We start from the raw sequence: 14,080 nt of genomic DNA, 5'->3' as shown, positions 1-14,080 counted from the left end.
GCACGAGCCACAGGTTTTGTATTGAATTCAATGTATGCAGAAAAGGAAGGAAAATAGCTGTCCTCCGGCTATACCGTGGTGCTACCCTAGAAGGTGCTATTGAGACTACTGTTTTAATCAGGTATTTGGTGACGTGAATGTATTTAATATAGTTTTATCAAAAAGGATAACTTTTTCGCTCACACTCTTACCCTGGCAGATCTCTCCATGGTGTAGGCCAGGCCAGAGTGAACAATGTCCTTCTCAGAAGCTCCTGGAGTGGAGAGGAAGGAAATATGTGTTGTCAAACTGCCAACATATTGCATAATGTGTGTGTGTGTGTGTGCTCACAGCAACTCTGGCCTGGAAGTCAGTGGTGGGAACAACAGGGATCGGCCCTCCCTGTTTTCCAAACTTCCTCTCCAAACTCTCCTGAACGGACACTGAGAGACAGCGAGGGATAGAGAGGGAAATAGTTAGATGGCAATGTAGCAATGTAACCTGATCATTGGCAACCATCGTATTTTCAAGTATATCCAATCGATCAACATTCATCCCTGAAGTTTCATCTGGGTTCACTCACACATTTCAGATTAGTATCGTTTTCATTCAGTCAAAACCTGAACATCAGAAAGGCTCTGGCACGTCACCTTAATGTAACCTACGTTATATACGGGAGTGGCCAGTGGAAATATCACCAGTTACACTTCTTTCACGGTCTTCTTTTCAGTTGTCCTTACAACTCTGAAAACACGGAGAACATTTCCAAGAGGGGACACAGTACTGTATCTCCTGCTACACAGAGGTTGTTAAAGGAAGAGGAAAAGTCTTCAGAACTGAACGAACACAGATCCTCTACAGACAGAGAGACAAGATCAGAAAGCGGACACACAGCTCCAGAGTGAGTACAGATGAAAGACTTCCAATATTAGTCAAGGAAATACAGGGCCCTGCTCCTAATATTTAACCTGGCTATTTTGTGAAAGAGAATATGTTGTTAATGAGTGACCTAGATAATAAATACATTAACATTCATCTTTATTACAGGTGGTAGTAAACAAACAGGTAAAACAACAGAACATATTGCCACCCCTCGTCCCCTACCCTGAGGGGATGACAGATGAAAAGGAAAATAAAATATATTAAAAAAACATTTTGCAGGGAAAGCCAGAGACTTTATATCGTGATGAAATAAAAAATGCTCCATGCGACCTCATTTTCTACACAACAAATGGTTCTACATGGGAAGAGGAAATACTGAAACACTATCCTGAGGGAAAACAGTGGAGAAAAATTCAAGATGGCAAACAACTGAAAACGAAGGCAGGCACTATAAATGTGTATTATACTACTGGGATAATCATGGTGCAGGATAATAGTGAGACGTTAAAGATATTCCCAAATGATTTCCCAGCCTTGAGAGAGAGAGTGAGACAGAGCGTCGAGACGACAGAGGATGTCGAGAAGAAAATGGCAGAGCTAGGCATTGAGGAAAGAGGAGAGCAGAGGAAAAGAGAGAGCGAGGACATAAAAGAGGAAGACATAAAACAGGAAGACATAAAACAGGAAGACATAAAAGAGGAAGACATAAAACAGGAAGACATAAAGGTGGAAATAAAGGAAGAGGTTGAAGGAGGAAAAGGGAAGCACTGAACATTCCAGGGCAGATCAGAAGAGAAACATTATTTTACGGGATGTATAATTTGATGAACAATTATGCTAAAGCCTGCTGTTCCTCTCACCTTATTATTTGAATGTTGTATCTTTTACCTTTTAATGTGTGCTTTTTATTGAGCTTGTATGAAAAATGCATTCATAAGTGCTCACCATCATCATTATCTTGCTTTGGTTATAGTTTAGCACTTTCCCAATGATAAAGGTGCTTAAAGCAAAAGGTGGTGGTCCCTGTGAATTTCCCCAGCAATATGTGTTTCATATTGTTTCAAAATGTGTGCTCTAAAATGTATCAAGATTTTTGAAACGCAATTCTAATAAAGTGTGATTTAACAAGTGTCAGGACATACTATATGTACAGTACCCTGCCCCCATATCCCAATTTTTGCCACCTGTAAGTGAGAAACCTACATGCCAAGTACTGACCGTGTATTGTGTTCCCTGTGGTTAAAGAACAGAGCAGAAGCGCTGAACTCTGTTCAGAACTCAGACCTACAGGTTATGGAACATTTGCTCTTTTAGTATTTCTGCAGTATGTTTCCTCAAGGTGAAGGCTTCCCACTTCTATGTCAAAGATAATGCAACAAAAACACTTTAGTGAATACTACAGTAATGTGCCCAAAAACACAACAGTAAACACTACAGGATACTACAGTCCGAAAAAACACTACAGTAATTACTATAGTGTATATATACACACACTACTCTTTTTTACACAGCATTTATACAATAGTATACTGCAGTAAATACTATTCACTGTAGTGTTTCTGCAGACTCCAGTCCGCAAAAACACTACAGTGAAATGGAGAACAGAGAAAAACGAGTGTCCCCCTGCCTGAGAGGTGAGTCCCTGGATGACTCTTCTCCAGTCGCTAGTGAAAGTCTACACACACCTTGCACTGCTGCACTGTCCTGCCTGAAGGAATTATCTGTGTAGGTCACACTAATTCTCAAAAGCGCATCGCCTGTTTTTCCAAACAGTGAGTGTCGAAGGGGCACTGGCACTCTGGATCAGATCAAATGGTGATTGTCACATGCCGAAAAAACAGACTTTAGAGTGAAACGTTTACTTACAAGCCGGGAAACCATTTGATTAAAGAGTGACTGTCCCTAAAAAGCAAGTAACGCTTTGAAAACCGCTTATGTGGCATCGATATGAGTCAGAAACCTTTTGACTACAAAGGGGCCTCCTGAGTGGCGCAGTGGTGTAAGGCACTGCATTACAGTGCTATAGGTGTCACTACAGACCCGGGTTTGATCCCGATCCAGCAGGAAGGACAGGCACTAACAACCATCTTGGCTAACTGTGGGTGACAGTCCTTCTCTGTACCACCCCATTTAGGTATGATTAGGTGCTGCTGTTTACTGCTGTAAACCCAGGTTTACCCTGTTAATGCTGTTAGCTTTGAGTTACCCCTCAGTCTCTGCTGGGTAGGACCATTGTTTCCCCTCCCGGAGCTCCGGCTGGTAATGGCCTGAGAGAGACCGACCAAGGACATCAATTTCAATCCCCAGAAACACCCACAGAGCAGATACAACACTCTGGAAAAACAACTGGGTCTGTTGGATGAAACACTCATCACTGAATGAAACTGGATGAAACACAACCCCTTATCATCTCCGTCTCTCACCGGTGAGTTAAACAACCCTGGCTTTTGGCAGTAGGAGCCTGATACAACTAAGTAGCTATGGGAACTGGAAGTGGTCTAACTCAAACAGTCAGTACACAGTAAACAAACACAGACCCCCTACAGAGGCTTACCCAATGATGTGTTTTTAGGGCAAGAGTGAATCATGTCTAAAGGAGAGAGAGGGGTATTGTCTCTCTAGACATATGACTTTCTCTGTCAGGTCAGTGCTACCCTGCAGCAGAACTATTTCCATCATAGGACCAACATGTGATGCAGACATACAGGTAACTGCCAAAATGAAGGAAACACTAACATGGAGTGTCTTAATTGGTCATTGGGCCACCACGAGCCAGAACACTACAGTGAATACTACAGTATTGTCTGCAAAAACACCACAGTGAATACCATTACACTATCGTATTTTTTCATGTGTGGAGTTGGCACTCTGGAACATTCTGAGGGTAGAAATGCTGTCCAGTTGGTCTGTTCAGTGACGGTAAATGATAAACTGATTTGATGTTTGGGCAGCTAACAGTCAGACCCTTTGGGTGATGTTTGGGCAGCTAACAGTCAGACCCTTTGGGTGATGTTTGGGTACCTAACAGTCAGACCCTTTGGGTGATGTTTGGGCAGCTAACAGTCAGACCCTTTGGGTGATGTTTGGGCAGCTAACAGTCAGACCCTTTGGGTGATGTTTGGGTACCTAACAGTCAGACCCTTTGGGTGATGTTTGGGTACCTAACAGTCAGACCCTTTGGGTGATGTTTGGGTACCTAACAGTCAGACCCTTTGGGTGATGTTTGGGTACCTAACAGTCAGACCCTTTGGGTGATGTTTAGGCAGCTAACAGTCAGACCCTTTGGGTGATGTTTGGGTACCTAACAGTCAGACCCTTTGGGTGATGTTTGGGCAGCTAACAGTCAGACCCTTTGGGTGATGTTTGGGTACCTAACAGTCAGACCCTTTGGGTGATGTTTGGGTACCTAACAGTCAGACCCTTTGGGTGATGTTTGGGTACCTAACAGTCAGACCCTTTGGGTGATGTTTGGGTACCTAACAGTCAGACCCTTTGGGTGATGTTTGGGTACCTAACAGTCAGACCCTTTGGGTGATGTTTGGGTACCTAACAGTCAGACCCTTTGGGTGATGTTTGGGTACCTAACAGTCAGACCCTTTGGGATGTGACAGAACTTGGTTGGTCCTCACAGTCACACTCCCTCTGTGCCCAGCTTTATCAGAATGAGACTGGTCTGACAGGATTTGAACTGCATGACGTCCCCTATGACTGGCGAACCCATCTCTCATGTACTGTACATCATTTGATTGTGAGCCAAATGACAAGGTAGCAGCCAGACGACTGGTTATTCTACACAAAGCCCCATTCTGCACTAACTGTTCTTTTTATTCAGACATTTGGAACAATACAAATAAATATTAACATTTAAAACTATAGAAATATATATATAAATATAAAAAAAAAGTAACAAAGCCAAATATAAATAAATTGTAGTATATAAATGCAAATAAAGAGTATCAAATAATTACACTATTGCCTTATTGCTGACAAACACACAAATACAACTAAATTGCACAAATCCTATATCACACAAATAGAATAACACACTTATAAAGAAGAAACTATTGCACTTCAAACAAAAAACACACAAACTAAATTGCACAACTAATTGCATTACTAATTGCATTAGTACTGTACAAAGTTAGAGGTGCGCTATTTAATAGATTCCCCCGCTCCCCCTACCTCGGGCTTCCAGTGGGGAGACCTGACCATCTTGTAGTTCTGAGTGGGAGACCTTCCCAGTCAGTAGCCTGTCTAGCTCACAAACTAGAATCAGGGCATCCACTCCGAAAACCGATCGCGCAAATGTCACCATTCAGGAATAAAAAAAATCTATATATTTTTTTGTGTATTTTGTATATATATTTTTTTGTGCGGGCACCCCATGCCGCCCCCAGCTAGGCGGCTGCCCATGTCGCCTATGCCTAAATCCGCCACTGATTCCACATGTCAACTTAATGTGAAGAGATGCTATCTCTTATTTCCTTGTTCACTCTTACACAATAGTGAGGACAACATTAGTTACCTGAATACTGCTCTTGCAGACTAACAGACTGAAACGTGAGTGGATTCACTAAAACTACATCTGACGGTTCTATGAGAAAATAGAGAACAGAGAACAGAGAAAAATGAGTGTCCCCTTGCCTGAGAGGTGAGTCCCTGGATGACTCTTTTCCATTCGCTAGTGAAAGTCTACACACACCTTGCACAGTCTGCACATTTTCCTGCCGTATTAAGGAATTATCTGTGTAGGTCACACTACTTCTCAAAAGCACATCGCCTGTTTTTCCAAACAGTGAGTGTAGAAGGGGCACTGGCACTCTGGATCAGATCAAATCAAATTGTAGTTGTCACATGTGCCAAAAAAAAACAGGTGTAGACTTTAGAGTGAAACGTTTACTTACAAGCCGGGAAACCATTTGATTAAAGAGTGACTGTCCCTAAAGTAACTCAAGTAACTCTTTGAAAATGGCTTATGTGGCATCGATATGAGTCAAACATTATTCTAATGTCAAAATTGACTACAAAGGGGCCTTCCGAGTGACGCAGAGGTCTAAGGCACTGCATCGCAGTGCTATAGGGGTCACTACAGACCCAGGTTTGATCCCGGGCTGTCGCGACCGGGAGACCAACTACATCCCATAGCTACTTATTTGCACAATTGGCCCAGCATCGTCTGGGTTAGGGGAGGATTTGGCCGGCCGTAATGTTCTTCTCCCATCTCACTCTAGCGACTCCTTGTGGCAGGCTCCTTGCACACTGACTTGTGTTGCCAGTTGTACAGTGTTTCCTCTGACACATTGGTGCGGCTGGCTTCCGGGTTAAGTGAGCAGTGTGTCAAGAAGTAGTGTGGCTTGGCAGGGTCGTGTTTCAGAGGATGCATGGCTCTCGACATTCGCCTCTCCCGAGTCCATACGGGAGTTGCAGCGATGGGACAAGACTAACTAACAATTGGGGGTAAAAAGTACTAATAATAAAAAATACAAATGTAAATGGAAACATTTTGGTCATGAAGTCAGTCTCGTCTAAAACTGAGTTTAGAACCTCAGCGTGTCACAAAGAGTAAATTAAAGTTGGGTTTGGATTACAATTATGTCAACAAATCATGCCCCCTTTGGACAAGCTCCACCTGCAAATCACCCCTCCGCCCACTTGGCTTCCCTTCATTGAAAGGTGCTCTATTGTTTCATAGCCCCCAAAGCATTCAAAGGATCACGGGCCCGATACAGATTGACCATTCGTCCACAGCCAAAGTTCTATGATTGACATGCTCTGCTGAAGGACCCCAGCTAGTATGCAGAATAGGTGCTTGGAGTTCGTCGTCTCCCAATTATGCAGCAGTAACGCTAGCTTGGTCTGCAACGACCGGTAGTGGTCAGTATAACCAGAGATACTGAAATATAATGACTTCTGGTATAGCTTAGCTAATGCCGTTAAATAACGTTATTGCTGGTTATGGAGGTAACCATATTATTTTATAAAGTGAGGCAGGCTAGCTAATGTTAGCCTACAAGGCAGATTTGCAAGTGAGTTTGTTGCGCATTCAAGTGTTTTCTTTATCTTTTGGTGCAAAACCAAATAATGGATGCAGCTATGGTGGTAGCTAACTTATGTCTGAGTCTGACTGATACAGTGAACTAGGAGCAACAACCCGTAACGGTGTCATCAGCCTGAATCTGATCTAATCTGGAGCTACAGTCAGTCTACATCTGTAAAAGCATAGACTTATTTTTTCCATTAGTTACTACACCTATAAAGTTTTGTCTATCTTAAAAATGGATGAAAACAAAAATGTGCTTTTTGGTCTTAAATGAAGGTCAGGCATTAGGTTAGCAGTGTGTTTTAAGATTAGGGTTAGGTTTAAAATCACATTTTATGAAGTGAAATTGTAGGAATAGACAGGCTTTACGACTTTGTGGCTGTGGTAACTAGTGACGACCTAGAATTAGCTTGACCCTAGTTACTGCACTGATTACACAGGTGGCTTCATCAACAACGGTAATGTATGTTATGCCCGGTTTGATAAACTAGTAGGTTAATTACACAGCCTAACAGATACAAGCAGTAGTCATTTTGGTTGTGAAGTGCATTATCAAAAAGCTTTGTCCTTTCTTTATAACAAAATGCAGTTCATCACTTGGCTGTCTAGTATATCACCCTGTCACAGTCAACCCCAGCTCATAAGATGAGGAAGTACATTGTTTATGAGTATTGCCTGCTGCAGTTGTTCGAGATGTCCAGTTTTCAGCCAAACATGCAACATAGAGAAGACCAGCAAGAGGACCCTCAGCATCACGCAGACATGCCCTCTCTGTGAGCATTCCTATAAATGGACAGGGAGGACACTTGAATCAGGTTGGTGACATTTGACCTGGTAAAAGGTCAAAACAGTTTCGAGTTTTGTCCCAATTTACCTTCATAATCGAGCCTGGTGGAACCAGCCTGATTGCTACGTTTCCCATTTGATTTAATTTCACTTCACATATCATGATATCTGAAGTGAAATAGAAAGGTGAACGCATGAAGTTGGTCCCTCTCTGTTCGGACGGCGTTCGGCAGTCGAAGTCACCGACCTTCTAGCCATCGCAGATCCACTTTTCATTTTCTATTGGGTTTGTCTTGTCTTCCATCACACCTGGTTCCAATTCCATCAATTCCATGTTGTGTATTTAACCCTCTGTTCCCCCCCATGTCCTTGTCCGTAATTGTTTCTTGTAGTGCTTATGCAACGGTATGCTGGTATTTACCGGGTTTTGTATTGTATTGTATTGTTTTGTATTGTATTTACCATTTATTTGTATTGTTCTGTTGACGGTGGTTTATGGATATTAAACGACACTGTTGTAAATCAGTTTTCGCTCTCCTGCGCCTGACTTCTCTGCCTCCAGTATGCACCTCACTACATATCTAGCTGTTCTGGTGGAAAAAAAACTGCACTCCAGTAGTAAAGTTAGCAGGGCAAATTTAAATAAATGGCCCTAATGCTGCAAAATAATGTAGTTCTAAAACCAAGAAAACAATATATAATCTGCCTGCTCCTTGAAGAAACTCATTTGAATGGAATAATGTCGTAAAGAGGCTAAAAAAGAACTATTCACTATCTCAATGCCGGCCTCGTTGTAGACCTTGAACACCTTCTCGATGGCGTTGACGTACGCAGCCGTCCGCAGGTCCAGACCCAGGTTGTACTTACTGGCCGTACGCATGATTTGCTGCAGGGGGAAAAAAACACACAAACACTAGTTAGATACCAGTTACACTGGCAAAACCAGTCACACACACTGACACAAACATACACAGACACATGGTGGTGTGATTGAGAGGTGCCCCGGGCCAGGGCGGGGGCATTGTCATTATCACAGTCTGTCTCATAGAGAACATATGATTAAATTCTAGGATCTGACTCATCGGCACTAACCTCACCAACACACGCAGACACACACACACACAGACCCACACGTGTACGCACACTCACACTCTTACCCTGGCAGATCTCTCCATGGTGTAGGCCAGCCCAGAGTGAACAATATCCTTCTCAGAAGCACCCTGGAGTGGAGAGAGGAAGGAAAGATGTGTTACCAAACTGCCAACACACTACATCACTTCCATACCACATAGTTTGTGTGTGTGTGTGTGTGTGTGTGTGTGTGTGTGTGTGTGTGTGTGTGTGTGTGTGTGTGTGTGTGTGTGTGTGTGTGTGTGTGTGTGTGTGTGTGTGCTCACAGCGACTCTGGTCTGGAAGTCAGCAGTGGGAACAACAGGGATCGGTCCTCCCTGCTTTCCAAACTCTCCTGAATGGACACAGAGACAGCGAGGGATTGAGAGATAAATAGTTAGATGGCAATGTAGCAATGTAACATGATCATTGGCAACCATCGTATTTTCAAGTATATCCAGTCGATCAACATTCATCCCTGAAGTTTCATCTGGGTTCACTCACACATTTCAGATTAGTATTGTTATCTTTTCTTCAAAACCTGAACGTCAGAAAGGCGTATCTGTCTATCTGGCACGTCACCTTAATGTAACCTACGTTATATACGAGAGTGGCCAGCGGACATATCACCAGTTACACTTCTTTCACAGTCATCTTTTCAGTTGTCCTTACAACTCTGAAAACACGGAGACCATTTCCTAGAGAGGACACAGTACTGTATCTCCTGCTACACAGAGGTTGTTAACCTTTCTGGTCTCCCCATCCCGGATCCGGGATCGTGAATACAGACTCAAGCTCATTACCATAACGCAACGTTAACTATTCATGAAAATCGCAAATGAAATGAAATAAATATGCTAGCTCTCAAGCTTAGCCTTTTGTTAACAACACTATCATCTCAGATTTTCAAAATATGCTTCTCAACCATTGCAAAACAAGCATTTGTGTAACAGTATTGATGGCTAACGTAGCATTTAGCATTAGCATTCAGCTGGCAACATTTACACAAAAAAACAGAAAAGCATTCAAATAAAATCATTTACCTTTGAAGAACTTCAGATGTTTTCAATGAGGAGACTCTCAGATAGCAAATGTTCAGTTTTTCCTGAAAGATTATTTGTTTAAGACAAATCGCTCCGTTTTCTGCGTCACGTTTAGCTATGAAAAAATCCCTTTATCCAGGATTGTGTAAATCTATCAGCAAGCTCATTAGCATAACACAACGTTAACTATTCATGAAAATCGCAAATGAAATGAAATAAATATGCCATCTCTCAAGCTTAGCCTTTTGTAAACAACACTGTCATCTCAGATTTTCAAAATATGCTTCTCAACCATAGGAAAACAATCATTTGTGTAAAAGTAGCTAGCTAGCGTTAGCATTTAGCGTTAGCATTTAGCGTTAGCATTTAGCGTTAGCATTAGCGTTAGCATCCAGCACGCAACATTTCAACAAAAACATAAAAGCCTTCAAATAAAATCATTTACCTTTGAAGAACTTCTGATGTTTTCAATGAGGATACTCTCAGTTAGATAGCAGATGCTCAGTTTTTCCAAAAAGATTCTTTGTGTATTAGAAATAGCTCCGTTTTATACATCACATTTGGCTACCAAAAAAAATCTGAAAATTCAGTCCTCAAAACGAGAACTTTTTTCCAAATTAACTCCATAATATCGACTGAAAACATGGCAAACGTTGTTTAGAATCAATCATCAAGGTGTTTTTCACATATCTCTTCATTGATACATCGTTCTTGGACACATGGTTTCTCCCCTATATCAAATGGAAAAGTACGAGCAGCTGGCAATTGCGCACCGAATTCCACGCAGGACACCAGGCGGACACTTGGAAAATGTAGTCTCTTATGGTCAATCTTCCAATGATATGCCTACAAATACGTCACAATGCTGCTAAGACCTTGGGCGAACGACAGAAAGTGTAGGCTCATTCCTTGCGCAATCACAGCCATATAAGGAGACAATGGAAAACAGAGCTTCAGAAATTCTGCTAATTCCTGGTTGATGCATCATCTTGGTTTCGCCTGTAGAATGAGTTCTGGAAACTTCAGAGTGTTTTCTTTCCAAAACTGTCAGAATATGCATAGTCGAGCATCTTTTCGTGACAAAATATCGCGCTTAAAACGGGAACGTTTTTTATCCAAAAATGAAATAGCGCCCCTAGAGATCTAACAGGTTAAAGGAAGAGGAAAAGTCTTCAGAACTGAACGAACACAGATCTTCTACAGACAGAGAGACGAGATCAGAAAGCGGACACACAGCTCCAGAGTGAGTACAGATGAAAGACTTCCAATATTAGTCAAGGAAATACACGGCCCTGCTCCTAATATTTAACCTGGCTATTTTGTGAAAGAGAATATGTTGTTAATGAGTGACCTAGATAATAAATACATTAACATTCATCTTTATTACAGGTGGTAGTAAACAAACAGTCAAAGGAAATCTAGTCGCCACATCTAGAAATGGCAGAGGTAAAACAACTGAACAATTTGCCCCCCCTCATCCCCTACCCTGAGGGGATGACAGATGAAAAGGAAAAGAAAATATATAAAAAAAACATTTTGCAGGGAAAGCCAGAGACTTTATATCGTGATGAAAGAAAAAATGCTCCATGCGACCTCATTTTCTACACAACAAACGGTTCTACATGGGAAGAGGAAATACTGAAACACTATTTTACAGGAAATCAGTGGGATGAAAGACCTAAGGAATATTTCAAACAACTGAAAACGAAGGCAGGCACTATAAATGTGTATGATACTGGGATAATCATGGTGCAGGGTAATAGTGAGACGTTAAAGATATTCCCAAATGATTTCCCAGCCTTGAGCGAGAGAGTGAGAAAGAGTGTCGAGAGCAAGCGTGTCGAGGCGAGTGAGCATGTCTTGAAGAAAACGGCAGAGCTAGGCATTGAGGAAAGAGGAGAGCAGAGGAAAAGAGAGAGCGAGGACATAAAAGAGGAAGACATAAAAGAGGAAGACATAAAAGAGGAAGACATAAAACAGGAAGACGTAAAACAGGAAGACGTAAAACAGGAAGACATAAAAGAGGAAGACATAAAAGAGGAAGACATAAAACAGGAAGACATAAAGGTGGAAATAAAGGAAGAGGTGGAAGGAGGAAAAGGGAAGCACTGAACATTCCAGGGCAGATCAGAAGAGAAACATTATTTTACGGGATGTATAATTTGATGAACAATTATGCTAAAGCCTGCTGTTCCTCTCACCGTATTATTTGAATGTTGTATCTTTTACCTTCTAATGTGTGCTTTTTATTGAGCTTGTGTGAAAAATGCATTCATAAGTGCTCACCATCATCATTATCTTGCTTTGGTTATAGTTGATCACTTTCCCAATGATAAAGGTGCTTAAAGCAAAAAGGTGGTGGTCCCTGTGAATTTCCCCAGCAATATGTGTTTCATTTTGTTTCAAAACGTGTGTTCTAAAATGTATCAAGATTTTTGAAATGCAATTCTAATAAAGTGTGATTTAACAAGTGTCAGGACGTACTACATATACAGTACCCTGCCCCCATATCCCAATTTTTGCCACCTGTAAGTGAGAAACCTACATGCCAAGTACTGACCGTGTATTGTGTTCCCTGTGGTTAAAGAACAGAGCAGAAGCGCTGAACTCTGTTCAGAACTCAGACCTACAGGTTATGGAACATTTGCTCTTTTAGTATTTCTGCAGTATGTTTCCTCAAGGTGAAGGCTTCCCACTTCTATGTCAAAGATAATGCAACAAAAACACTTTAGTGAATACTACAGTAATGTGCCCAAAAACACAACAGTAAACAGAATTATCTGTGTAGGTCACACTACTTCTCAAAAGCGCGTCACCTGTTTTTCCAAACAGTGAGTGTCGAAGGGGCACTGGCACTCTGGATCAGATCAAATGGTGGTTGTCACGTGCCGAAAAAACAGACTTTAGAGTGAAACGTTTACTTACAAGCCGGGAAACCATTTTATTAAAGAGTGACTGTCCCTGTAAAGCAAGTAACTCTTTGAAAACAGCTTATGTGGCATCGATATGAGTCAGAAACCTTTTGACTACAAAGGGGCCTCCTGAGTGGCGCGGTGGTGTAAGACACTGCATTGCAGTGCTATAGGTGTCACTACAGACCCGGGTTCGATCCCGGGCTGTCAAAGCCGGCCACGACCAGGAGACCCATGATGCAGCTCTCAGTCGTCCATGTTAGGGGTGGATTTGGCCAGCCTAAATGTTCTTCTCCCATTGCCCTCTAGCGAATCTTTGTGGCGGGCACATGCACACTGACTGGGGTTGCCAGTTGTACGGTGTGGCGCTTGACCTTTGACTCTCCCGAGTCCGTACGGGAGTTGCAGCAATGAAACAAGACTACCAATTGGTGGTAAAAATGTAAATGGAAACATTTTTGTCATAAAGTCAGTCCCGTCTAAAACTGAGTTAAATTAAAGTTGGGTTTGGATTACAATTATGTCAACAAATCATGCCCCCTTTGGACAAGCTCCACCTGCAAATCACCCCTCCGCCCACTTGGCTTCCCTTCATTGAAAGGCGCTCTATTGTTTCATAGCCCATAAAACATTCAAAGGATCACGGGCCCGATACAGATTGACCATTCGTCCACAGCCAAAGTTCTATGATTGACATGCTCTGCTGAAGGACCCCATTTAGTATGCAGAATAGGTGCTTGGAGTTCGTCTCCCAATTATGCAGCAGTAACGCTAGCTTGGTCTGCAACGACCGGTAGTGGTCAGTATAACCAGAGATACTGAAATATAATGACTTCTGGTATAACTTAGCTAATGCCGTTAAATAACGTTATTGCTGGTTATGTAGGTAACCATATTATTTGATAAAGTGAGGCAGGCTAGTTAATGTTAGCCTACAAGGCAGATTTGCAAGTTAGTTCGTAGCTCACACAAGTGTTTTCTTTATCGTTTACTGCAAAACAAAATAATGGATTCAGTTAATGGTAGTTAACTTATGTCTGAGTCTGACTGATAGATTGAACTAGGAGCAACAACCCGTAATGGTGTCACCAGCCTGAATCTGATCCAATCTGGAGCTACAGTCAGTCTACATCTGTAAAGCATAGACTTAGGGTGTAATTTGTTACCACACCTATAAAGTCAGAATCGTCTATAGCTTAAAAATGTATGATAACAACAACATTTTCGTGTGTTTTAAGATTAGGGTTAGGTTTAAAATCACATTTTAATCTGGCATAGGCATCCCGCTAGTGGGACACCTGTCAACAAATTCCTGTGAAATTGGAGGG

The 14,080-nt window shown here is 42.0% G+C and overlaps 1 protein-coding gene and 2 long non-coding RNA genes across 3 annotated transcripts; 2 read left to right on the top strand and 1 right to left on the bottom strand.

Moving 5' to 3' along the window:
* The first annotated feature begins 338 nt into the window (after positions 1 to 338).
* LOC110511226 lies at positions 339 to 1,492 on the top strand. Its single transcript, XR_002471696.2, has 2 exons — positions 339 to 880; positions 1,027 to 1,492. It is a non-coding gene; the product is annotated as an uncharacterized LOC110511226 (long non-coding RNA).
* Positions 1,493 to 7,922: 6,430 nt separating this feature from the next.
* Positions 7,923 to 9,237, bottom strand: LOC118941994 (glutamate dehydrogenase, mitochondrial-like). Its single transcript, XM_036955537.1, has 3 exons — positions 9,085 to 9,237; positions 8,845 to 8,907; positions 7,923 to 8,573 (listed from the first exon to the last, which is right to left on the bottom strand). Exons 1-3 carry the CDS (start codon positions 9,235 to 9,237, stop codon positions 8,364 to 8,366), a joined length of 426 nt encoding a protein of 141 aa, XP_036811432.1. The 3' UTR covers positions 7,923 to 8,363.
* Positions 9,238 to 9,370: 133 nt separating this feature from the next.
* Positions 9,371 to 11,363, top strand: LOC110498954. Its single transcript, XR_005037927.1, has 3 exons — positions 9,371 to 9,537; positions 10,991 to 11,083; positions 11,230 to 11,363. It is a non-coding gene; the product is annotated as an uncharacterized LOC110498954 (long non-coding RNA).
* The last annotated feature ends 2,717 nt before the right edge of the window (positions 11,364 to 14,080 follow it).

The sequence above is a fragment of the Oncorhynchus mykiss genome, chromosome 20, assembly GCF_013265735.2.
Source record: "Oncorhynchus mykiss isolate Arlee chromosome 20, USDA_OmykA_1.1, whole genome shotgun sequence".
Classification (NCBI taxonomy): domain Eukaryota; kingdom Metazoa; phylum Chordata; class Actinopteri; order Salmoniformes; family Salmonidae; genus Oncorhynchus; species Oncorhynchus mykiss.
The sequence above is the reverse complement of the archived record's forward strand: the minus strand, read 5'-3'. Positions and strand labels throughout refer to the sequence as shown.

Bases quoted from the DNA above. Each gene is read 5' to 3' on its own strand.
- LOC118941994 (XM_036955537.1), bottom strand. From the start codon at position 9,237: ATGGTTGCCAATGATCATGTTACATTGCTACATTGCCATCTAACTATT. The intron at 8,908-9,084 runs GTGAGCACACAC...TCTCCACTCCAG, and splicing joins ACTTCCAGACCAGAGTCGCT to GGTGCTTCTGAGAAGGATAT. The intron at 8,574-8,844 runs GTAAGAGTGTGA...TTCCCCCTGCAG, and splicing joins CCATGGAGAGATCTGCCAGG to CAAATCATGCGTACGGCCAG.